This window comes from Populus euphratica, unplaced genomic scaffold, assembly GCF_000495115.2.
Source record: "Populus euphratica unplaced genomic scaffold, PopEup_1.0 scaffold15.1, whole genome shotgun sequence".
NCBI lineage: Eukaryota > Viridiplantae > Streptophyta > Magnoliopsida > Malpighiales > Salicaceae > Populus > Populus euphratica.
In genome coordinates, this window is record NW_011499874.1 from 1,235,912 (window position 1) to 1,251,845 (window position 15,934).

At 36.0% G+C, this 15,934-nt stretch overlaps 3 protein-coding genes and 1 long non-coding RNA gene across 4 annotated transcripts in view; 2 read left to right on the top strand and 2 right to left on the bottom strand.

Moving 5' to 3' along the window:
* NRPB2 (DNA-directed RNA polymerase family protein) overlaps nucleotides 1–4,887 on the top strand; it is a 9,417-nt gene extending 4,530 nt beyond the window's left edge. The window contains exons 12-26 of the mRNA XM_011029533.1: nucleotides 20–43; nucleotides 139–246; nucleotides 331–447; nucleotides 1,149–1,304; nucleotides 1,393–1,497; nucleotides 1,600–1,725; nucleotides 1,826–1,903; nucleotides 2,007–2,102; nucleotides 2,193–2,308; nucleotides 2,392–2,461; nucleotides 2,539–2,592; nucleotides 2,677–2,820; nucleotides 3,070–3,369; nucleotides 3,940–4,362; nucleotides 4,487–4,887. Of these exons, the coding sequence (XP_011027835.1) occupies nucleotides 20–43; nucleotides 139–246; nucleotides 331–447; nucleotides 1,149–1,304; nucleotides 1,393–1,497; nucleotides 1,600–1,725; nucleotides 1,826–1,903; nucleotides 2,007–2,102; nucleotides 2,193–2,308; nucleotides 2,392–2,461; nucleotides 2,539–2,592; nucleotides 2,677–2,820; nucleotides 3,070–3,369; nucleotides 3,940–4,362; nucleotides 4,487–4,606 (2,037 nt within the window). The 3' untranslated portion in view covers nucleotides 4,607–4,887. The remainder of the gene's footprint in view (nucleotides 1–19; nucleotides 44–138; nucleotides 247–330; nucleotides 448–1,148; nucleotides 1,305–1,392; nucleotides 1,498–1,599; nucleotides 1,726–1,825; nucleotides 1,904–2,006; nucleotides 2,103–2,192; nucleotides 2,309–2,391; nucleotides 2,462–2,538; nucleotides 2,593–2,676; nucleotides 2,821–3,069; nucleotides 3,370–3,939; nucleotides 4,363–4,486) is intronic.
* Nucleotides 4,888–6,475: 1,588 nt separating this feature from the next.
* On the top strand, nucleotides 6,476–8,319 carry LOL2 (lsd one like 2). The gene is made up of 4 exons (XM_011029534.1): nucleotides 6,476–6,712; nucleotides 6,881–6,988; nucleotides 7,095–7,204; nucleotides 7,797–8,319. The coding sequence occupies exons 1-4, from the start codon at nucleotides 6,580–6,582 to the stop codon at nucleotides 7,872–7,874; spliced, it is 429 nt and encodes a 142-aa protein (XP_011027836.1). The 5' UTR covers nucleotides 6,476–6,579; the 3' UTR covers nucleotides 7,875–8,319.
* Nucleotides 8,320–8,512: 193 nt separating this feature from the next.
* LOC105128113 (multiple C2 and transmembrane domain-containing protein 2-like) lies at nucleotides 8,513–11,602 on the bottom strand. Its single transcript, XM_011029635.1, has one exon. The coding sequence runs from the start codon at nucleotides 11,600–11,602 to the stop codon at nucleotides 9,287–9,289; it is 2,316 nt and encodes a 771-aa protein (XP_011027937.1). The 3' UTR covers nucleotides 8,513–9,286.
* A 1,669-nt stretch (nucleotides 11,603–13,271) lies between these two features.
* Nucleotides 13,272–14,870, bottom strand: LOC105128038 (uncharacterized). The gene is made up of 3 exons (XR_842758.1): nucleotides 14,706–14,870; nucleotides 14,354–14,561; nucleotides 13,272–13,825 (listed from the first exon to the last, which is right to left on the bottom strand). It is a non-coding gene; the product is annotated as an uncharacterized LOC105128038 (long non-coding RNA).
* Nucleotides 14,871–15,934: the final 1,064 nt, after the last annotated feature.

Sequence of the window (15,934 nt, forward strand, 5' to 3'; positions counted from 1 at the left end):
ACAATGGGGAATGATGTGGCCTGCTGAAACACCTGAAGGACAAGTTAGTATAGTATCTGCCTGTTCTATTATGAAATATACCCACTCTTGCAAGTTGATTCTCTGCTTCTAATGAGGCATATTTGCTGGTGACGCTAGGCTTGTGGATTAGTGAAGAATCTCGCATTGATGGTATACATTACAGTTGGGTCAGCAGCATATCCCATCCTGGAGTTTTTAGAAGAATGGGGTACCGAGAATTTTGAGGTGCATACTTTTGAGTTCTGGGCCAGCGGATGCTGATTTATGTTTCCATGTTCTTTTAGTATGATTCATTCCCTTTAATTGCAGGAAATATCCCCTGCAGTTATTCCCCAAGCAACAAAAATTTTTGTCAATGGTGGCTGGGTGGGTATCCATCGTGATCCTGATATGTTGGTGAAGACATTGAGACGGCTGCGGAGACGGGTCAGTTTACTTGTTTTTGTTATTTTCTGGTTGTAATAGTGGGAACAAATCTTAGTTATTCTTCAAGAAGCAGAATATGGGCTTGGATCATGGTATGGCTGCATAAATTTTTGGCAGTACAAATGTTTTAAATGTGATCCTTCAGTTGAGAGGGGGGACTGGATATGGAACATTTGAGTGTGTGATTCTGTAAGCTTTATAACTGCATTGGCTTGATCAGGTCCCATAGAGTAATATATAACTAAGAGCCAAACCCAAATGCAGACATGCAATGGAAGAGTAATCTAGAATTCTTCTTTGTTGTCCGGTAGCTTTTAGCTTTTTTCTAGCATTTTGCTGTTTTTTGCCCATATTTGTAGTGGCTTTGAGTGAAGCAAAAAGTATAAATGGTAAATAAAATTCCAGAACAGGAAGAAATTAATTCATACATGTAAATGTAAAATTCCTTTGGAACATAATATTACTGATTTGATCCCAAAATGACATGATTTATAAGTGCTCTAATCTCTTGATTAAGAGAAACATTTTTATGCTTATTGACATCTCGTGGTTGCATCTAAGGGTTTAAACCCTTGTGGTGCATTTAATGAATTTAAGCACCCAAGAGCAGCCCACATCATACAAGATACTTGCCAAGAAGAGGATGTTATTGTGTAAAAGAATGTTTTGTATTTGAATGCTGATGGTCTTTAAATGTACAGGTTGATGTCAATACTGAAGTTGGGGTTGTTAGAGATATTCGCTTGAAAGAGTTGCGGATTTACACTGACTATGGCCGGTGCAGTCGTCCTCTATTCATTGTGGAGAAACAAAAGCTTCTTATAAGGAAGAAGGACATCCATGCACTGCAACAGAGGGTGAGCCATTTCGTTTATAATGATCATCTTTTCAAATGTTTTCCTCTTCAGCTGCTATATTAGTGCTATTTGTTATCTTTTTTTCTAGGAAACCCCAGATGAGGGTGGCTGGCATGATCTTGTGTCAAAGGGATTCATTGAATATATTGACACTGAGGAAGAAGAGACCACTATGATATCCATGACCATACATGTAAGTTAACTTTTGGAAGAAGTCTCTTTCTCAAGTACATCCATCAGCTAATTCAGTAGGAAACTGGAAGCATCTGACAGAATTTGCTAAAATCCATGTCAGGATCTTGTACAAGCGAGGCTTAATCCAGAGGAAGCATATTCTGATACTTACACCCATTGTGAGATCCACCCATCATTGATTTTAGGTGTTTGTGCTTCTATCATTCCTTTTCCTGACCATAACCAGGCAAGTCAGTCAATTTCTTGTTTGAGGAAATTTGCCGGTGGCATGGTACCTGCTTGTATTTAATTATACATATTTGTTCTTGGTGGCTTGGTGCTTTTAGTCCCCACGTAACACTTACCAATCTGCTATGGGAAAGCAAGCCATGGGAATTTATGTCACCAATTACCAATTTCGAATGGTATGTCTTTTTTTCTTTTTCATTCTGCACTGTTTTCTTCAATTGTTACCTTTAGCATTATTTCTACTAATTCATGCCTTTTGTCCATCCCTTCCTTATTCAGGATACGCTGGCTTATGTTCTCTATTATCCCCAAAAGCCACTTGTTACTACAAGAGCCATGGAGCATCTTCATTTTCGGCAACTTCCTGCTGGCATTGTAAGTATCTGATTATATGCTTGTGTTGCTTTTTTTTTTCCCCACAAGAAGCTATGTTTATGGCTTTCTTTCTCTCTCTTGCTGCCTTAGAATGCTATTGTTGCGATTGCTTGTTATTCTGGATATAACCAAGAAGATTCTGTTATTATGAACCAATCATCAATTGATCGTGGATTCTTTAGATCACTTTTCTTCCGTTCATATAGGTAAGCAAGTTGATAACACATTTTGGCTTATGTGGTTCTTCTGATACTTGATTGAACTGCTGAGACCCTTTTTTAACTCACAGGGATGAGGAGAAAAAGATGGGCACACTTGTTAAAGAGGATTTTGGTCGCCCAGACAGAAGTAACACAATGGTGATGACTAGCATTCAGTACTTGGCATTCCCTTGCTGCTACTTGTTGGGCATTAAACAAAGAACTTTTTTTTACAGGGCATGCGCCATGGCTCTTACGATAAATTGGATGATGATGGTCTTGCACCTCCTGTAAGGATACTTAATTCAGTTGTGGTTTTTTTGCCAGTTGTGAGAATTTTATTTTGAATTCATTTTCTTTTATTGCATTATTAGGGCACAAGAGTTTCAGGGGAGGATGTGATCATTGGAAAGACGACTCCAATCGCTCAGGAAGAAGCTCAGGGACAGTCTGCACGCTACACGAGGCGTGATCACAGCATAAGTTTACGTCACAGTGAAACTGGAATGGTGGATCAAGTAAGCTCTTATTGTTTGAAATGCCATGTTTTGATTGAATTATGGTGCCTGTTGCTTTCATCATGAGAGCTGATTAATAAAAAAAAAAAATTCCCATTGCAGTATCTTATCATATCAGAGGAAGTGTGGATCATATAATTACAAGTAGCCAGCTGTTTGAAATAAAAACATGTTGCGCATAAATTTGGAAGATTGTTTTCCCCATCTGCAACCTGCCTGCCTTTTCTGATTGCTTTTTGTCTTTTGCAGGTTCTGCTCACAACAAATGCTGATGGGTTGAGGTTTGTGAAAGTAAGGGTCAGATCTGTCCGCATACCTCAGATTGGAGACAAGTTTAGTAGTAGGCATGGTCAAAAGGGAACTGTTGGCATGACTTACACACAAGAAGACATGCCTTGGACTGTGGAAGGCATCACTCCTGATATTATTGTCAACCCACATGCTATTCCCTCTCGAATGACAATTGGACAGCTTATCGAGTGTATTATGGGAAAGGTTGCAGCACATATGGGAAAGGAAGGGGATGCCACACCATTTACTGATGTCACTGTAAGTTGCATTCCTCTGAAATCTTAGGTTACAAAATTTTGGGGTGAAAGATTTGCTAATTCCCCAAGTGTATTTTCTGTTCTCCAAAGTCTTGCAAGATTTGGTTCATTGCTTGTTGCTTGCTGTGGAATTCTCTGATTGTGAAGCATACACTATTAAATAGAAAGTGACAAATTGTTAGGTGTTGACATTTAGAAAGTAGACCGAGAAGGCATCGGATTAGAATCTTAAATAGTTCATTGGTCATGTGTTTCTTTTCCTTCATTATATTCAATGGTAGATTTTATGGGTTAAGTTGCTGTACTAACTGACTGTAGAGGGACTTCCTAATCCTGATTTCTCACTTTGCATTTGTGAGAACAATCCTAAACAAGTTTTTGTTATGTATCCACGACTAAGTATTTGCTTTTGGATGCCTCTTCTTTGTAGTATTTGGAAAATAATCCCATGCTGCTGTTTTTTCTACGTTTGAGCACTATGGTAGTCTGTAGTTTATTTTTCTTGCTGTTTGATTGAATCTCTCCAGTTTGTTTCTTTGAAATTGTCTCATTTGGTTATTTGATGTATTAGGTGGATAATATTAGCAAAGCTCTTCACAAGTGTGGTTATCAAATGCGAGGGTTTGAGACCATGTATAATGGTCACACTGGACGCCGGCTGTCAGCTATGATTTTCCTTGGCCCCACTTATTATCAAAGGCTAAAACATATGGTTGATGACAAGATCCATTCACGTGGAAGAGGCCCTGTGCAGATCCTCACAAGGCAGCCTGCTGAAGGAAGGTCACGTGATGGTGGTCTCCGCTTTGGTGAGATGGAACGAGATTGCATGATAGCACATGGTGCTGCACACTTCTTGAAAGAGAGGCTATTTGACCAGAGTGACGCATATAGAGTCCATGTCTGTGAGCGTTGTGGGTTGATAGCTATTGCAAATCTCAAGAAGAATTCTTTTGAATGCAGAGGTTGCAAGAACAAAACCGACATTGTTCAGGTATTGTTCTTCGTATATTTTTCTTGATAGTGCACTTCACGAAACTCATGCTCTTATTCCCACGTTTGAATTTACTAAAAGCTTTCAACATTTCCCCCAACTGCGATTTGATTTTGATATGCAGGTGCACATTCCTTATGCCTGTAAGCTACTCTTCCAAGAGCTTATGGCCATGGCCATAGCTCCTAGAATGCTTACAAAAGATATTAAACAGGCCAAGAGCCAGAAGAAGAAGGGGGCTTAATTACTTGATGAAGGTGAAGAGTGACTTCCATGCTCGCAGAACAGGGCATGTTGGACGTTTATAATTGACTCAAACCTACCTAATAACAATGATGTTATGATGTTCGTGTATAAATGTTATGTCAGTAGCAATTTTGTTAGCATTGGATGATGGGTGCCGTTGAGTATATAGAGTAGTATTTAATCAACTATTGCTTTTCTGAGCCCAGTTTGTATTTCAGGTCTGTGTGTCCACTGAATGCTCTAAACTCATTTTACAGAGTGTCGTCGATTCAAGTTCAAGTTAGTCACGGAACTGCTTGCAAAATGAACTTCTGAAAGGGTTTTTTCACTTAATACTCGCACTAAAATTGCTGGCCGCTTTTTGGTTGGTTTGAGGTTTAAATAGAAACAGGATGTCTGCTCAATCAAAATTCATTTGGTTGCCGAATTCTCGGTTGTTTTATTATATTATTATTTTTCCCTACTAAATCTTCTTGTAATGGAATCTGTTACGTTGCCTAATAAATTAACCAATTTATTTATTCTAACTACATATAACATGTCTCTTATGCAGAAACTATAATATTTGTGATCGGAATTTACCTATTTATTCTACCTAGTATATATACAGACACGCATCATGGTAAAGTTGGGTTGAGTTAAAAATGTTTTGCTATATTCATTCCTGTTTTACTGTCTCAAACCTAATCACCGTTGCAATGAAATTCAAAGAGACCTTTCTCCAACTTTTTCTTTATTGAAAAAATAATAACAAAAAATTGTTATAGGATGAAAATTGAGTCACGAATCTCCTCTTTTCATTTTAGTTTTGACTTCTTTATACTTTAACATATTCCAAATTAAGTGTTCTTTTTTTTTTTTTACTTTCAAGATTCACTCTATATTTTTGCATAAAACTTATGAAATAACTTGATTGTGCTCAACATCAATAATCTTTAAACTAATTGATTATTTTTATTTCTTTGATAGAATGAATTTTGAAAATAAAATGAATAATTATTAATATTAATATAATTATTTTATTTCTCCATACAAAAATTCTGATTTTAGCCTCTTTTTTTTTGTTTTAAAAAATTAGTAGCTTAGATCCCCGTTCTTCTTCATCTCAAAAACACACCAATAACCTTAAAATCTACTTATTGTTTTAGTTGAAAAACCAAGATTTCTAAATAAAAAATTAAAATTATGATATTAAATTTTATTTCTAAAATTTAACACTAGTTCCTTAGAAAAAAATTAAAATTGATTATTTATATCAGATGTTATTGAAGTTGAGGGCATTTAAGTTATGTTATTTGTTTTATATGCAAAATATATAGGAAACCTCAAGAAAAAAAGAATTACTTGATTACAAATATATCAAAGTACAAGAAGATCAAAACTAAAATTAAGATTACATGAATTAGTATAAAGTAGACAAAAATTAAAAAATAGTACTTTTTATGTTGTAAATAAATAAACGATTGGCTAAATAATAAATAGAACTTATAAAAAAATAATAAATCCTGCATAAATTAATAAAATATTAACCAAAAAATTTAATCATTTTTAATTTTTTTAACTTAAATAAGTTCTAAAGTAGATAAAAAAAATTCAAAAAGAATTTAGCTATAGATAAATAAAAATAGGTAAAACGTTTAACAATTTTTTTAAAATTTAAATTTTTTTAAAAATAAAAAATCCTGCATAAATTAAAAAAATATTAAACAAAGAATTTAATCGTTTTTTAATTTTTTTTCGTCTTTTAAAATAACTTAAAGAAGTTTTTAAAGTAGATAAAAAAAAATGTTATACGTCGTGTGCAAAAAATAAAAATAAAAATAAAAACAAAACAAAACAAAGAACTCCTAGCGACTAAAGCCATAACCGTTGTTGTTAATTGACGTTGTGAACGACACCACACTGCATTTCTATATCCCATTCACAAAGAAGTCCCTCTTGCTTGCCTCTTGAGAGAGAGAGCCAACGAGAATGGCGAGCAAAGAAGAAGACATGGCAGAAGCAGAAGAAGAAGAAGAAGAAGAAGGACCACCGCCTGGCTGGCAATCTTTCCCTCCAGAACCATCTTTACCACCGCCTCCAACACCACCTCCGCCGCCTTCAGGTGAATCTCATCGTACATTTCTACCTTCAACCTTGAGCAATGATATATCTTCCAATTGAATCTAAGATCCTGCCAATATCAGCTACAAAACACTTTTTATTGTCTTAATCAATGTAATTGGTTGTTAATTTTTTGGGTTTAAATTAGTGGAGGGTTATTTGCATGCAGAACTGGGTCAAATGGTTTGTGGCTCTTGCCGCAGACTGCTTTCGTATCCAAAAGGAGTCAGACATGTTCAGTGCCAGTGTTGTCAGATGATCAACTTTGTACTTGAAGGTTCCTGCTTTCTTTTCTATCTTTAGCTTAAAAGATACTCTGATTATTGCTCAATCCATTAGCGTAATGTGTTGAGATATTGAAATTTAACCTGCTTGGTTTTCAGCTCATGAAGTTGGGCAAGTGAAGTGCGGTAGTTGTGATGTACTACTCATGTATCCATATGGGGCTTCATCTGTTCGATGTTCCTCATGCCGTGTCGTGACAGAAATTGGGGTAAGATTGTGGATATTTGCATCATTCTTTGGATTAGTTATGATTGGATGCTTTCTCAAGGCTGGCATTCAAGAGAAGTCTTTGCTTTCTTTATGATCAAATGTGTTGAGATGCGTTTGGTGTGTGATTTGGCATTGCAATATTAGAATTGTGAGAAGTTACAGAATTAATTATTGCCATTTACAAGGTTTAGAAATTACAGTGTTTCTTGGTTTCTTTCTTTTTCTTGTTGAAGTTCTTTTGGATTGTAATGTTAGGATGCATATAAAATGTTCTTGGAGGACAATGTGTTTTCATATTGATTTTTGTTAGGGATTTCTTTACACTTCAAACTTGACTAGACACATTTAGAGTTTGTACCTAAACTTTGGCCAAATTGAAGTTTTTAATAGTAGTTAGTGAAAAAGGTAATATGAGATTGTTGTCTATTATAATTTATAAATGTTTTATAGAAAATAAATCTGAAAAATCTTCTTAAAGAAAACACTGCAGGAGTTCTTTTTCCCCTGATGTTCCAGTTGTTGTTATTCATAACCTCATACATGCAAAGGCCATGTTCTAGACTCTTGTTTTGATGATGGTTCATGTGCAGGAGCACAACAGGCGACCACCATGGTCTGTGATACAAGGGTACCCTCCCCGTCCCGTGCCGTCCAACCCCATTTCCTGAGTGATCATCATCACGATAGATTTTTTTTTCTGATACCATAACTGGGTGCTGTTCACTTCTTGGGATGTCCTGCTTCCAAAGTCTCTCAAGAGACACTTCTGTGGTTGCTTAGCTATTATATCGATGTGCATGGATAGTGGATGCTCATTGCCCTCGAAGAATTATCATCTCTTTTAGGTATACATCAATAGTCCTTTAATCTTCTTAAAACAAGTGATTGTATGTTTTAGGAAAGCCCAGCTATTATGCTCTCCAGCTTGAGTCTGGAAGTTCTTAGGTATGGGTGCGGTGCTGCCATCCCAGTGTCTTCTTTTTGTCAAATCCATCTTTTACAGGAATGTCGAAGCTATTTATGCACTCTGCCATTGATCTTTATTGCAAAGATTGGCATTTCTGTGTACTTAGTGTCGGTGCCAATTTAAAGAATTTTGTTTTTAATAGTTTTTTTTAATCACATGCAGATATTTTGTACAAGATCCTTTTGTTCTTGATGTAACTTTTCTAGTTATTCAAAGCTGAAAGAAAAATGTTTTATGTCTTGCACTAGGGATGGTCCGATCAGTGGTGGTTCATCTCTAACTAGAACTAGAAAACATAGCTAGGAAGCATTTTTCTTTTCATTTTCATGTTTTTGGGCGTGGCAATGTTTAACTTGTCATGAACTCAAAATTTGTCCATAATTTGTTACGGCTAGTGCATATCCAGTCAATGTTTGGGGTGTGGCGATGTTTAACTTGTCATGAACTCAACTTTGCTTAGCGTTATACTCGAAATTATGTGTATGGTACTGTGATACAATGGACTAATCGTGTCCATATTCCTGCCTGGAAATACTAGTCTACGAACTACATGGTAGTCGCAGCCTGTGCTTTTGACTCTTGAAATCTACGTTGTAGTTTCAACTTGCAAGTGACTACTGTCTACAGCTGCAAAGGGGTCTTAAATCTGTGGGCAAAGCGTGTCAAGATTTTTGGGGATCAACTGGCATCAAACTAAAGAAAAATATATTGGAAGTATTAAAGAGTGACTCTCAGATCAACAAACAACATGGATCTTGTTGTAAGATCTTCACATGCTGCTGGCCGGCAAAATTTTCATCACAGTGATACGTTCTTACTGGTTGCCACGGTGGGCAATCTTAGCTGAACGAAGCAGCTGCTGCTTCCCGGTGATTTTCCTTTGTGCTTAACATAATGGGAAAATAGAGAGAGGTGGAAGTTCCATATACTATGGAAGCTGAAGCATATCACCAAGAAAAAATCTAAAAGTTCAAAACCCATTATCAACAAATAGATAGTTTAAATGCACTTTTATTCATGTAAAAACTTTGCAATTTCAGTGTGATAAACATTGAGAACTACTAGAATCAAATTGGCCTATCATTTCACAGCATATCAGAACAATGTTTTTGCTTACAACATGCTGTCTGTTTTAGCAGGCAATCTCCTGAGGAAACATTGGGGAATAGAAGGAATGCCAACACGAAGTCTCGGAGGCCTCATTGCATAAGTCCATGCGACAAGAACCAAGTACCTGAACTGAACTTTATGAACCAAAATACAAGCAATCAGACAGAATATCAAAAACATTGCAGTAGCTCGCGGATCCCTCCAGCTTACAAGAGCATGGATCCTCTCCAATTGAGTTGCCAAATCTCCTATCATTATCATCAACCTCCCTGCAATCCCTCTCAATCTATCATACCTTGTCTTCAGTGCTTCACCTTGCTTGGAAGTTGGAAATGTATCGAATTCTTCGTCGAGTTCATCATGCTGTGCAGTTTCAGCATGAGATAATTTGGTATCCATGTGTGGAGGATGTCTCGGCCTCTTCGGAAAGCGCCAAACCCCAAGCACGAAGAAAGCCAAAAGGAAAGCAGGCAATATTAGTTTTGGGGACATAACCATAGCAGCGAACAATGAGTAAATTAGGATTGTGACTGCTGAATTCTTCCAATGGCGTGTCTGATCAAACTGCCTCCAAATAAAAACGATACCACTCAAACATGCCATGACTCTCTCGCAATTTGCCTTTCCTCTTCTCAAGCTCCATCTGTTTACACCTGTATCAAGCATGCATTCCACAACCTCCCTGCTTAGAGGTGGGTCGGCACGGCCAAGCCTCAAAGAGAGAGTATAAGTAGCTTGGTGTCTTAAGCTCTCAAGCTGATAGACTGATAATGGCTTAAGGTAATGCATCATAGGAAGTAAAGGCTGTGAGTAAGTATGAAACAAGTCAATCCAATTGCTGCAGCTAAATTTCACAGCCAAATGAAGCTCTCCCATTTTCTTCAATCCATTAGGTTGCAAGACTATAAGCGGGTAGGAATGTGTGTAAATCCTACCAGTCTCGAGAGTAGACAACCGAATCCTTACCTTGCCAAGTCTTGGATCCCTCTTCCCTCCATTCTTATCCCCTTCCTGTAAATGATAATTATGAAAAACTCCAATAGTGACAACTGTGTACGGATCATAAACATCCCAGTAGTATTGCTCATTCCACTTTGGAGCAAAACTGTCTACTATAGTTCTAGTTCTAACCCACTTTTGCCCGTATTTCGCTACACAATAAGCATCGGTGGTTCCACGACCACCCTTGGACTTCGTTGGTAGCAACCCTTCGGCTTTTAGGATGCCTAGCTCCAATACCCCAATTTTCTCTGGCCATAACTTGGGAGATGTTGCCCTCAAATCACTGCAGTAGTAAGTTGGCTCGTCAAAAACATGATACACACCATCTAAAAAGATCCTCAAATGAAGCCTACCAACAAACTTCACTTCGGTCTTCTCCTCACCCTCCGCAACATGCTTCTGAAGAGTAATCCACTGATCACCAATAGGTTGAGGAAGCAATCTCTTCTCCACTTGGTGCAAAGGAATCACTGACCTCCCTAAACATGCATCATTATCAGCTCCCATCTTGTCCTCCACACTCAAAACCAAAGGATCATCAAATGGCTCTGCAGCAACAAACATCACCTCCTCATTCCAAGTGGGATTCAAATTCGTGTCCTTTGAGACTTTAGTCCTCAAAACCAAGTTCCCAAGAACAGCCTTGACGTAAGCTTCTGGTTTCCTGCTCCTGTCCGCAGGTGCCAAATCTTGCGCTGCAATCACTTGAATTCTGAGATACCAAAGTACGGGGGAGAGGTATACATTAGAACGAGTTTTTGTCACGCTTTTGCCACTAACGGCAGCTGCATCGGAATGCCAAGCAACCGGAAATGCATCATCAGCTTGATTCCCTATCCAAACAGCTAACATCAACTCTCCTACAATCTTAACCCCATTGCGATCCTCTAACTTATACCACTGTGGTGCCAATGGACTATCTGGTGGAAACCGCGTTGGAATATGGCCCAAATCAAAGGAAAGATGGCCAGTGATCTCATTAATCGCAGATTCCTTATCCCTTACCAAGATCTCTAATCTCCCGCCGAGAATCTGATCTCTTGTGAAAGCATAGACTTCGTTCCATTCTGGGTTTGAGGTCTGCTCAAAGCATCTAGTTATTCCCTTGTAGTTTCCAATCTTTAGCTCCACAAAAGGGTTGCAAGTGCCAGTCATGTTGTTCATTGGCAAGCCAGTGGCTCTCACAATTCTGACATAAATAAACTGCCTTTGTTCAACTAGAGTAAGCTTGTCACTGCCCGTGGCTTTCCTTCCACCAATATCAGGTGATGTCGCCTTGGGGGTATAGTCCGCCCTGGGTTTCTCTTTTGGAGGCATTTTCTCAAACTACAAGAACTAACAGAAAGATAAAAAAAACAATCACTGCCTATAATCTTTATTCCTGTTAGACATTGTGTACCAGGGGCACAAACCTTTCAAAGTTAAATTAATCTCCAAGAATATGAAAATAGCAGGTCTCTGGGAAAGTTTTGAATGCTAGAAATCTGTGGACATAAGAAAGGCAAATGCTGTCAGATTTCGTATTCAAACTTGGAAAGATAATGCATATATTATTAGTTATACAAAAACAAGCCAGACAAATAGATAATGTTCATCTAGAAAATTATACTATTTGGCTCCGCTACTTTCAATATCCCATTAATGATTTATGAAAAACTTCTTTGAAAAACATGACTATATTATAATGATATATAGCACTTTCATATATGGTTGAGCACATTAATCATTTTGTAATTTTCCAGCATAAGAGTCTGATGATCTGCACAATTCCCTTGCTATGGCACATGCATCCACCTTGCATACCTTTTATGAATAAAGCTGGATTTTTTGTGTTCAATAATCTAAGAAAGCTGGTCAAGGACATAAATCATAGTATAATTTTCAGACAATCAAACAGTAAATATAAAGTAACGGGACAATACTGTCTTTCTAACTCTTGGATGCACACACAGAAGAGAGAACTAACCTTTTCATGCACAAAAATTTCCCACAGACTTCTTGTATTAAGTACAGACTGCTGAAAACCCCATTAGAAAACCATGCTGTAAATTAGTAGACAGCATAAGAAATCAAAACCTTATAGCAAACAATATCCAAAAGTGATTGGAATGAATGTTAAAATTTGAAAATGCAATAATTAATTAATTATGTTCATATATATATATATATATATATGGAAAAATTGTAGGTTCAAAACACTAATATAACTGCAAGAAAGCAAAAATGAAAGCTTACATTTTAGTACTCGAATGTCAGAACTTCTTTGAAGCATTAGCTAGATTTTCTGTGCTCAGGTCCAAGCATGATTGGATTCAATTTGTCGAGAACATTTTTTGTGCCAATTGTTAAGAGTTTTTCAGGTCTTAAGAAAATAAATAGAGAGATTGAGAACCATCTTTGCTATTAGAATTGGAATTAATAATTACAATTGAATATTTTGACAACCTACAGGCAATCAAAAAAGGGATAATTTAAATTAAATCTTTAACTATTTTCATGATTCTGTAACGGTTGTGTGTTGAATATAGCTATGTACCAGGAGAAAATGAATGAGAGACAACCTTGAGATTTTCCCTTTTCTTCTTCTAGCGGGATGGATCTTGAATGGCATTCAAAACAGGTAAATCCTTTTTAAAATTAATGATATGATTTGGAAATTCAATTTGCATTGAATGCTTTTAAAATAATTATAATGTTTTTTTTTCTTAAATAGAAATAATAAGCTTTTGCTCTGTTTTACAGCTACAAAATGGCAATTTAAGGGGATCTTTGAGTACATGCCGTGGTATTCATATATATCATCGCTCCCAGCATCTAATTTCATGAATTAATTATTCAAAATCTAGCATAAAAGTTTTGATTTTTTCTGCTTAATGGAAGATTTTTATTGGTTATAATTCTAATCCATGCAATAAATTATGAAACAACCATGTTTGTATATCTTTAATGTGAGAAGCTTTTCTTTCTTATCTTGAACTCAAAAATTCAAATACTAAAACCGATTCAAGGCATGAAAGCTTTCAGAATTTCACTTCTACAATCACCCAAGTCGCCATTCTTTTGAAAACTCCAAGATCTCTTAGATGATTTCTCAATCCAACTGATTGAAGCTTTCTTGCACTCCTTAGTCTTCCTGATGCACCCGTTAAATGAACAGAGACTTTCCCAGCTAGTCTTCAACCTAGCATGGGCGGTGGCTATGGGAATTGTGACTGCTATGCTTGCTTTAAGGATAGAGAGGCTGGATTCTTCTTATCTTCCCGTTATTGATTCCTGCTTTCCACCAACACTTAGATGATGATACTTAAATGAAAAATCACTTTTGGAGCTTGAAGTGTATTGGTCAGCTTCTTCCATGTCTCCAAATCGGCATCTATCTACTCGCTTTGTTTTCTCTAGTCTGTGCCGTAAGAAGCAGGTGGTATCTTCTAAAGCATACTGATATGTTTCACATGCAGCCCAACACATCTCGCAAAGGCTTCATTCTTCCTATGAATTTGCAAATACCCACCTTGAACAGTAGGTAGAGGATCATCAAAGCTGCAGGTAGTATAAAGTGAAGACATGAAATCATTTCCTTATACCCCAAATCCATAACCCAACACAACATAGCATCTATAAAATAGTGGCATTTAGCTCTCACTAAAGCAAGCATTTAGCAGCAGCATTAATGATTTCAGCTCAAAAAACACGCATTACCAACAGTCTTTAAAGACCATGAACTGTTCTTGCCGAAAAAAGAGAGTAGACACGCACGCACGCACGTACGTATATATATCACCAACATGAAGATTATAATGATCTGTATTTAAAATATCAAAAAACAATTACGTGTGTAGGAGAAGCCACAGATTATCAACAGTTTCAAAAGATTGGAAATGCATAAATGTTCAATGAAACAAATTAAATCCCAATATCCACTGGTTCTGAGCACACGTAAGTCCATGCAAATTCAAACCAAGAAAATCAGCAGCATACAAGAGGAGAATCTTAAATTCATTTGAGTAGTGCTGTACATATGCAGGCTTCCTATGAGGTATACGGTAACTAATACAAGATATTAATTACCTAAGCTCTCAAACAGAATTAACATACATGCTAGCATGATGCGCCAGGAATAGTCTTGATAGGAACAGCAAAAGCATTTCCGAGAACACCTCCAATTCCATTAGCAGCTATATTGATGACAGACCCCATTTCTAAATAAGTCCAAAATCATACATTTCCCTTTCAGAAATCCACATTATGTCACTGTAAATAACTCCTTTCCTGCTTGCTTAATCATGGAAGCACGAGAAATGATAGATAAAATGGTTGAAAAGAATCAGTAACAAAACAATAGAAATAACTATCAATATAGCCATTACTATATATTACAGATGATAATTAACTAGGATGAAATTTCAATAATTATCCAAACCTGTTTCCAAAATTCTGCATGTTTTGATCCTAAAATCCTTCTTATTCGCCATGAAATGCAGGGCTCAGAGGCGCAAGAACTTGACTATTATTTATAACACTAACAATAGATGCAAACAGATAAATATAAATTAATGGAAATGAAACATATATAAGAAAAACTGGAAAATTAAGAAGAAGAAGATGGCCTGGGTCGTGACTGACCTCAAAGCCTGGTGAAAGCCAGAAAGGGTTCCAAGAGAGAGGGAGGGAAACGGTTTTTAACGGCAAGGAATTTTGTTTTTAAATAAAAGGGGGAGCCTTGAAGATGTTTTCGGCCTCGGGTTGGGCTCACAGCCTAGCCCGTATTAAGCCCAGCTATGGATTATATAAATTTGAAAAGAAATTAACAAAGGGAAACCTTTTTATAATACTAATACTAATAATAATAAAATGCTTCGAATTAAGAAAAAAACTAAATAAATATTTTTCTGTCAATAACGGCTATTGTAGTATCTCTCGACATGTGAGAGAGAGAAAAAAACTTAGAAATTGAACAGTGAAAATTTGGGGGAATTCTCAGAAATAGTCCCCTCTGTAAGTAGTATTAATTTAAATTCCAAATTTTTTTATCAATTTTTATTCTTTTTAGTCTTAAAAATCTTCAACTGAATCTTTTCTTTAATATTTTATTATAAATCCCATTCAAATTAAACTTTTTTTTCAAAAAAAAAGAAATGTTATTTGGTAGAAAATATAAAGCTTTATGTTAAAAGAATATTAAAGTTCTCTAACAAATGTTACAATTGGAAGAAAAAAAATTGAAGGAAAAATCGGTTGCGGTGAAGGTTCCAAAACATGTAGGTTAAATACCGTAGTCTTTTTTATTGTTTATATTTCACAATTACATGGATTGAATTAGTGAATTCTTTAAAAATGTTATGTAGGTTAAATTAGTTGGAAGAAATAAAAAATAAAAAATATTTATTTTTTATAATATTTTTAATATATATAGCCTTGTATAGTATTTTTTTTTCTTTTATTTTATTCAAGAAATTTTATATATGTATCGTTTTTTATTACAAATTAATCAAATAAATTTATTAAACATAATAAGATAAATAACTTGTGTTGTAATATAAAATATCTTAATTTATATTTATGTTTTAATTTTTATTTATTTTATTGTTATTTATCATTAATAACTCTTTTTTTATTTATTTACACAATGTTTCTTGTTTTTTTATTAGA

What these genes read in the sequence shown, in the direction of transcription:
- LOC105128113 (XM_011029635.1), bottom strand. Translation starts at nt 11,602, where the DNA reads ATGCCTCCAAAAGAGAAACCCAGGGCGGACTATACCCCCAAGGCGACA.
- LOL2 (XM_011029534.1), top strand. Translation starts at nt 6,580, where the DNA reads ATGGCGAGCAAAGAAGAAGACATGGCAGAAGCAGAAGAAGAAGAAGAA. An exon ending in ACCACCTCCGCCGCCTTCAG is followed by an intron (nt 6,713 to 6,880) that starts GTGAATCTCATC and finishes ATTTGCATGCAG; the next exon opens with AACTGGGTCAAATGGTTTGT. An exon ending in GTGTCGTGACAGAAATTGGG is followed by an intron (nt 7,205 to 7,796) that starts GTAAGATTGTGG and finishes GTTCATGTGCAG; the next exon opens with GAGCACAACAGGCGACCACC.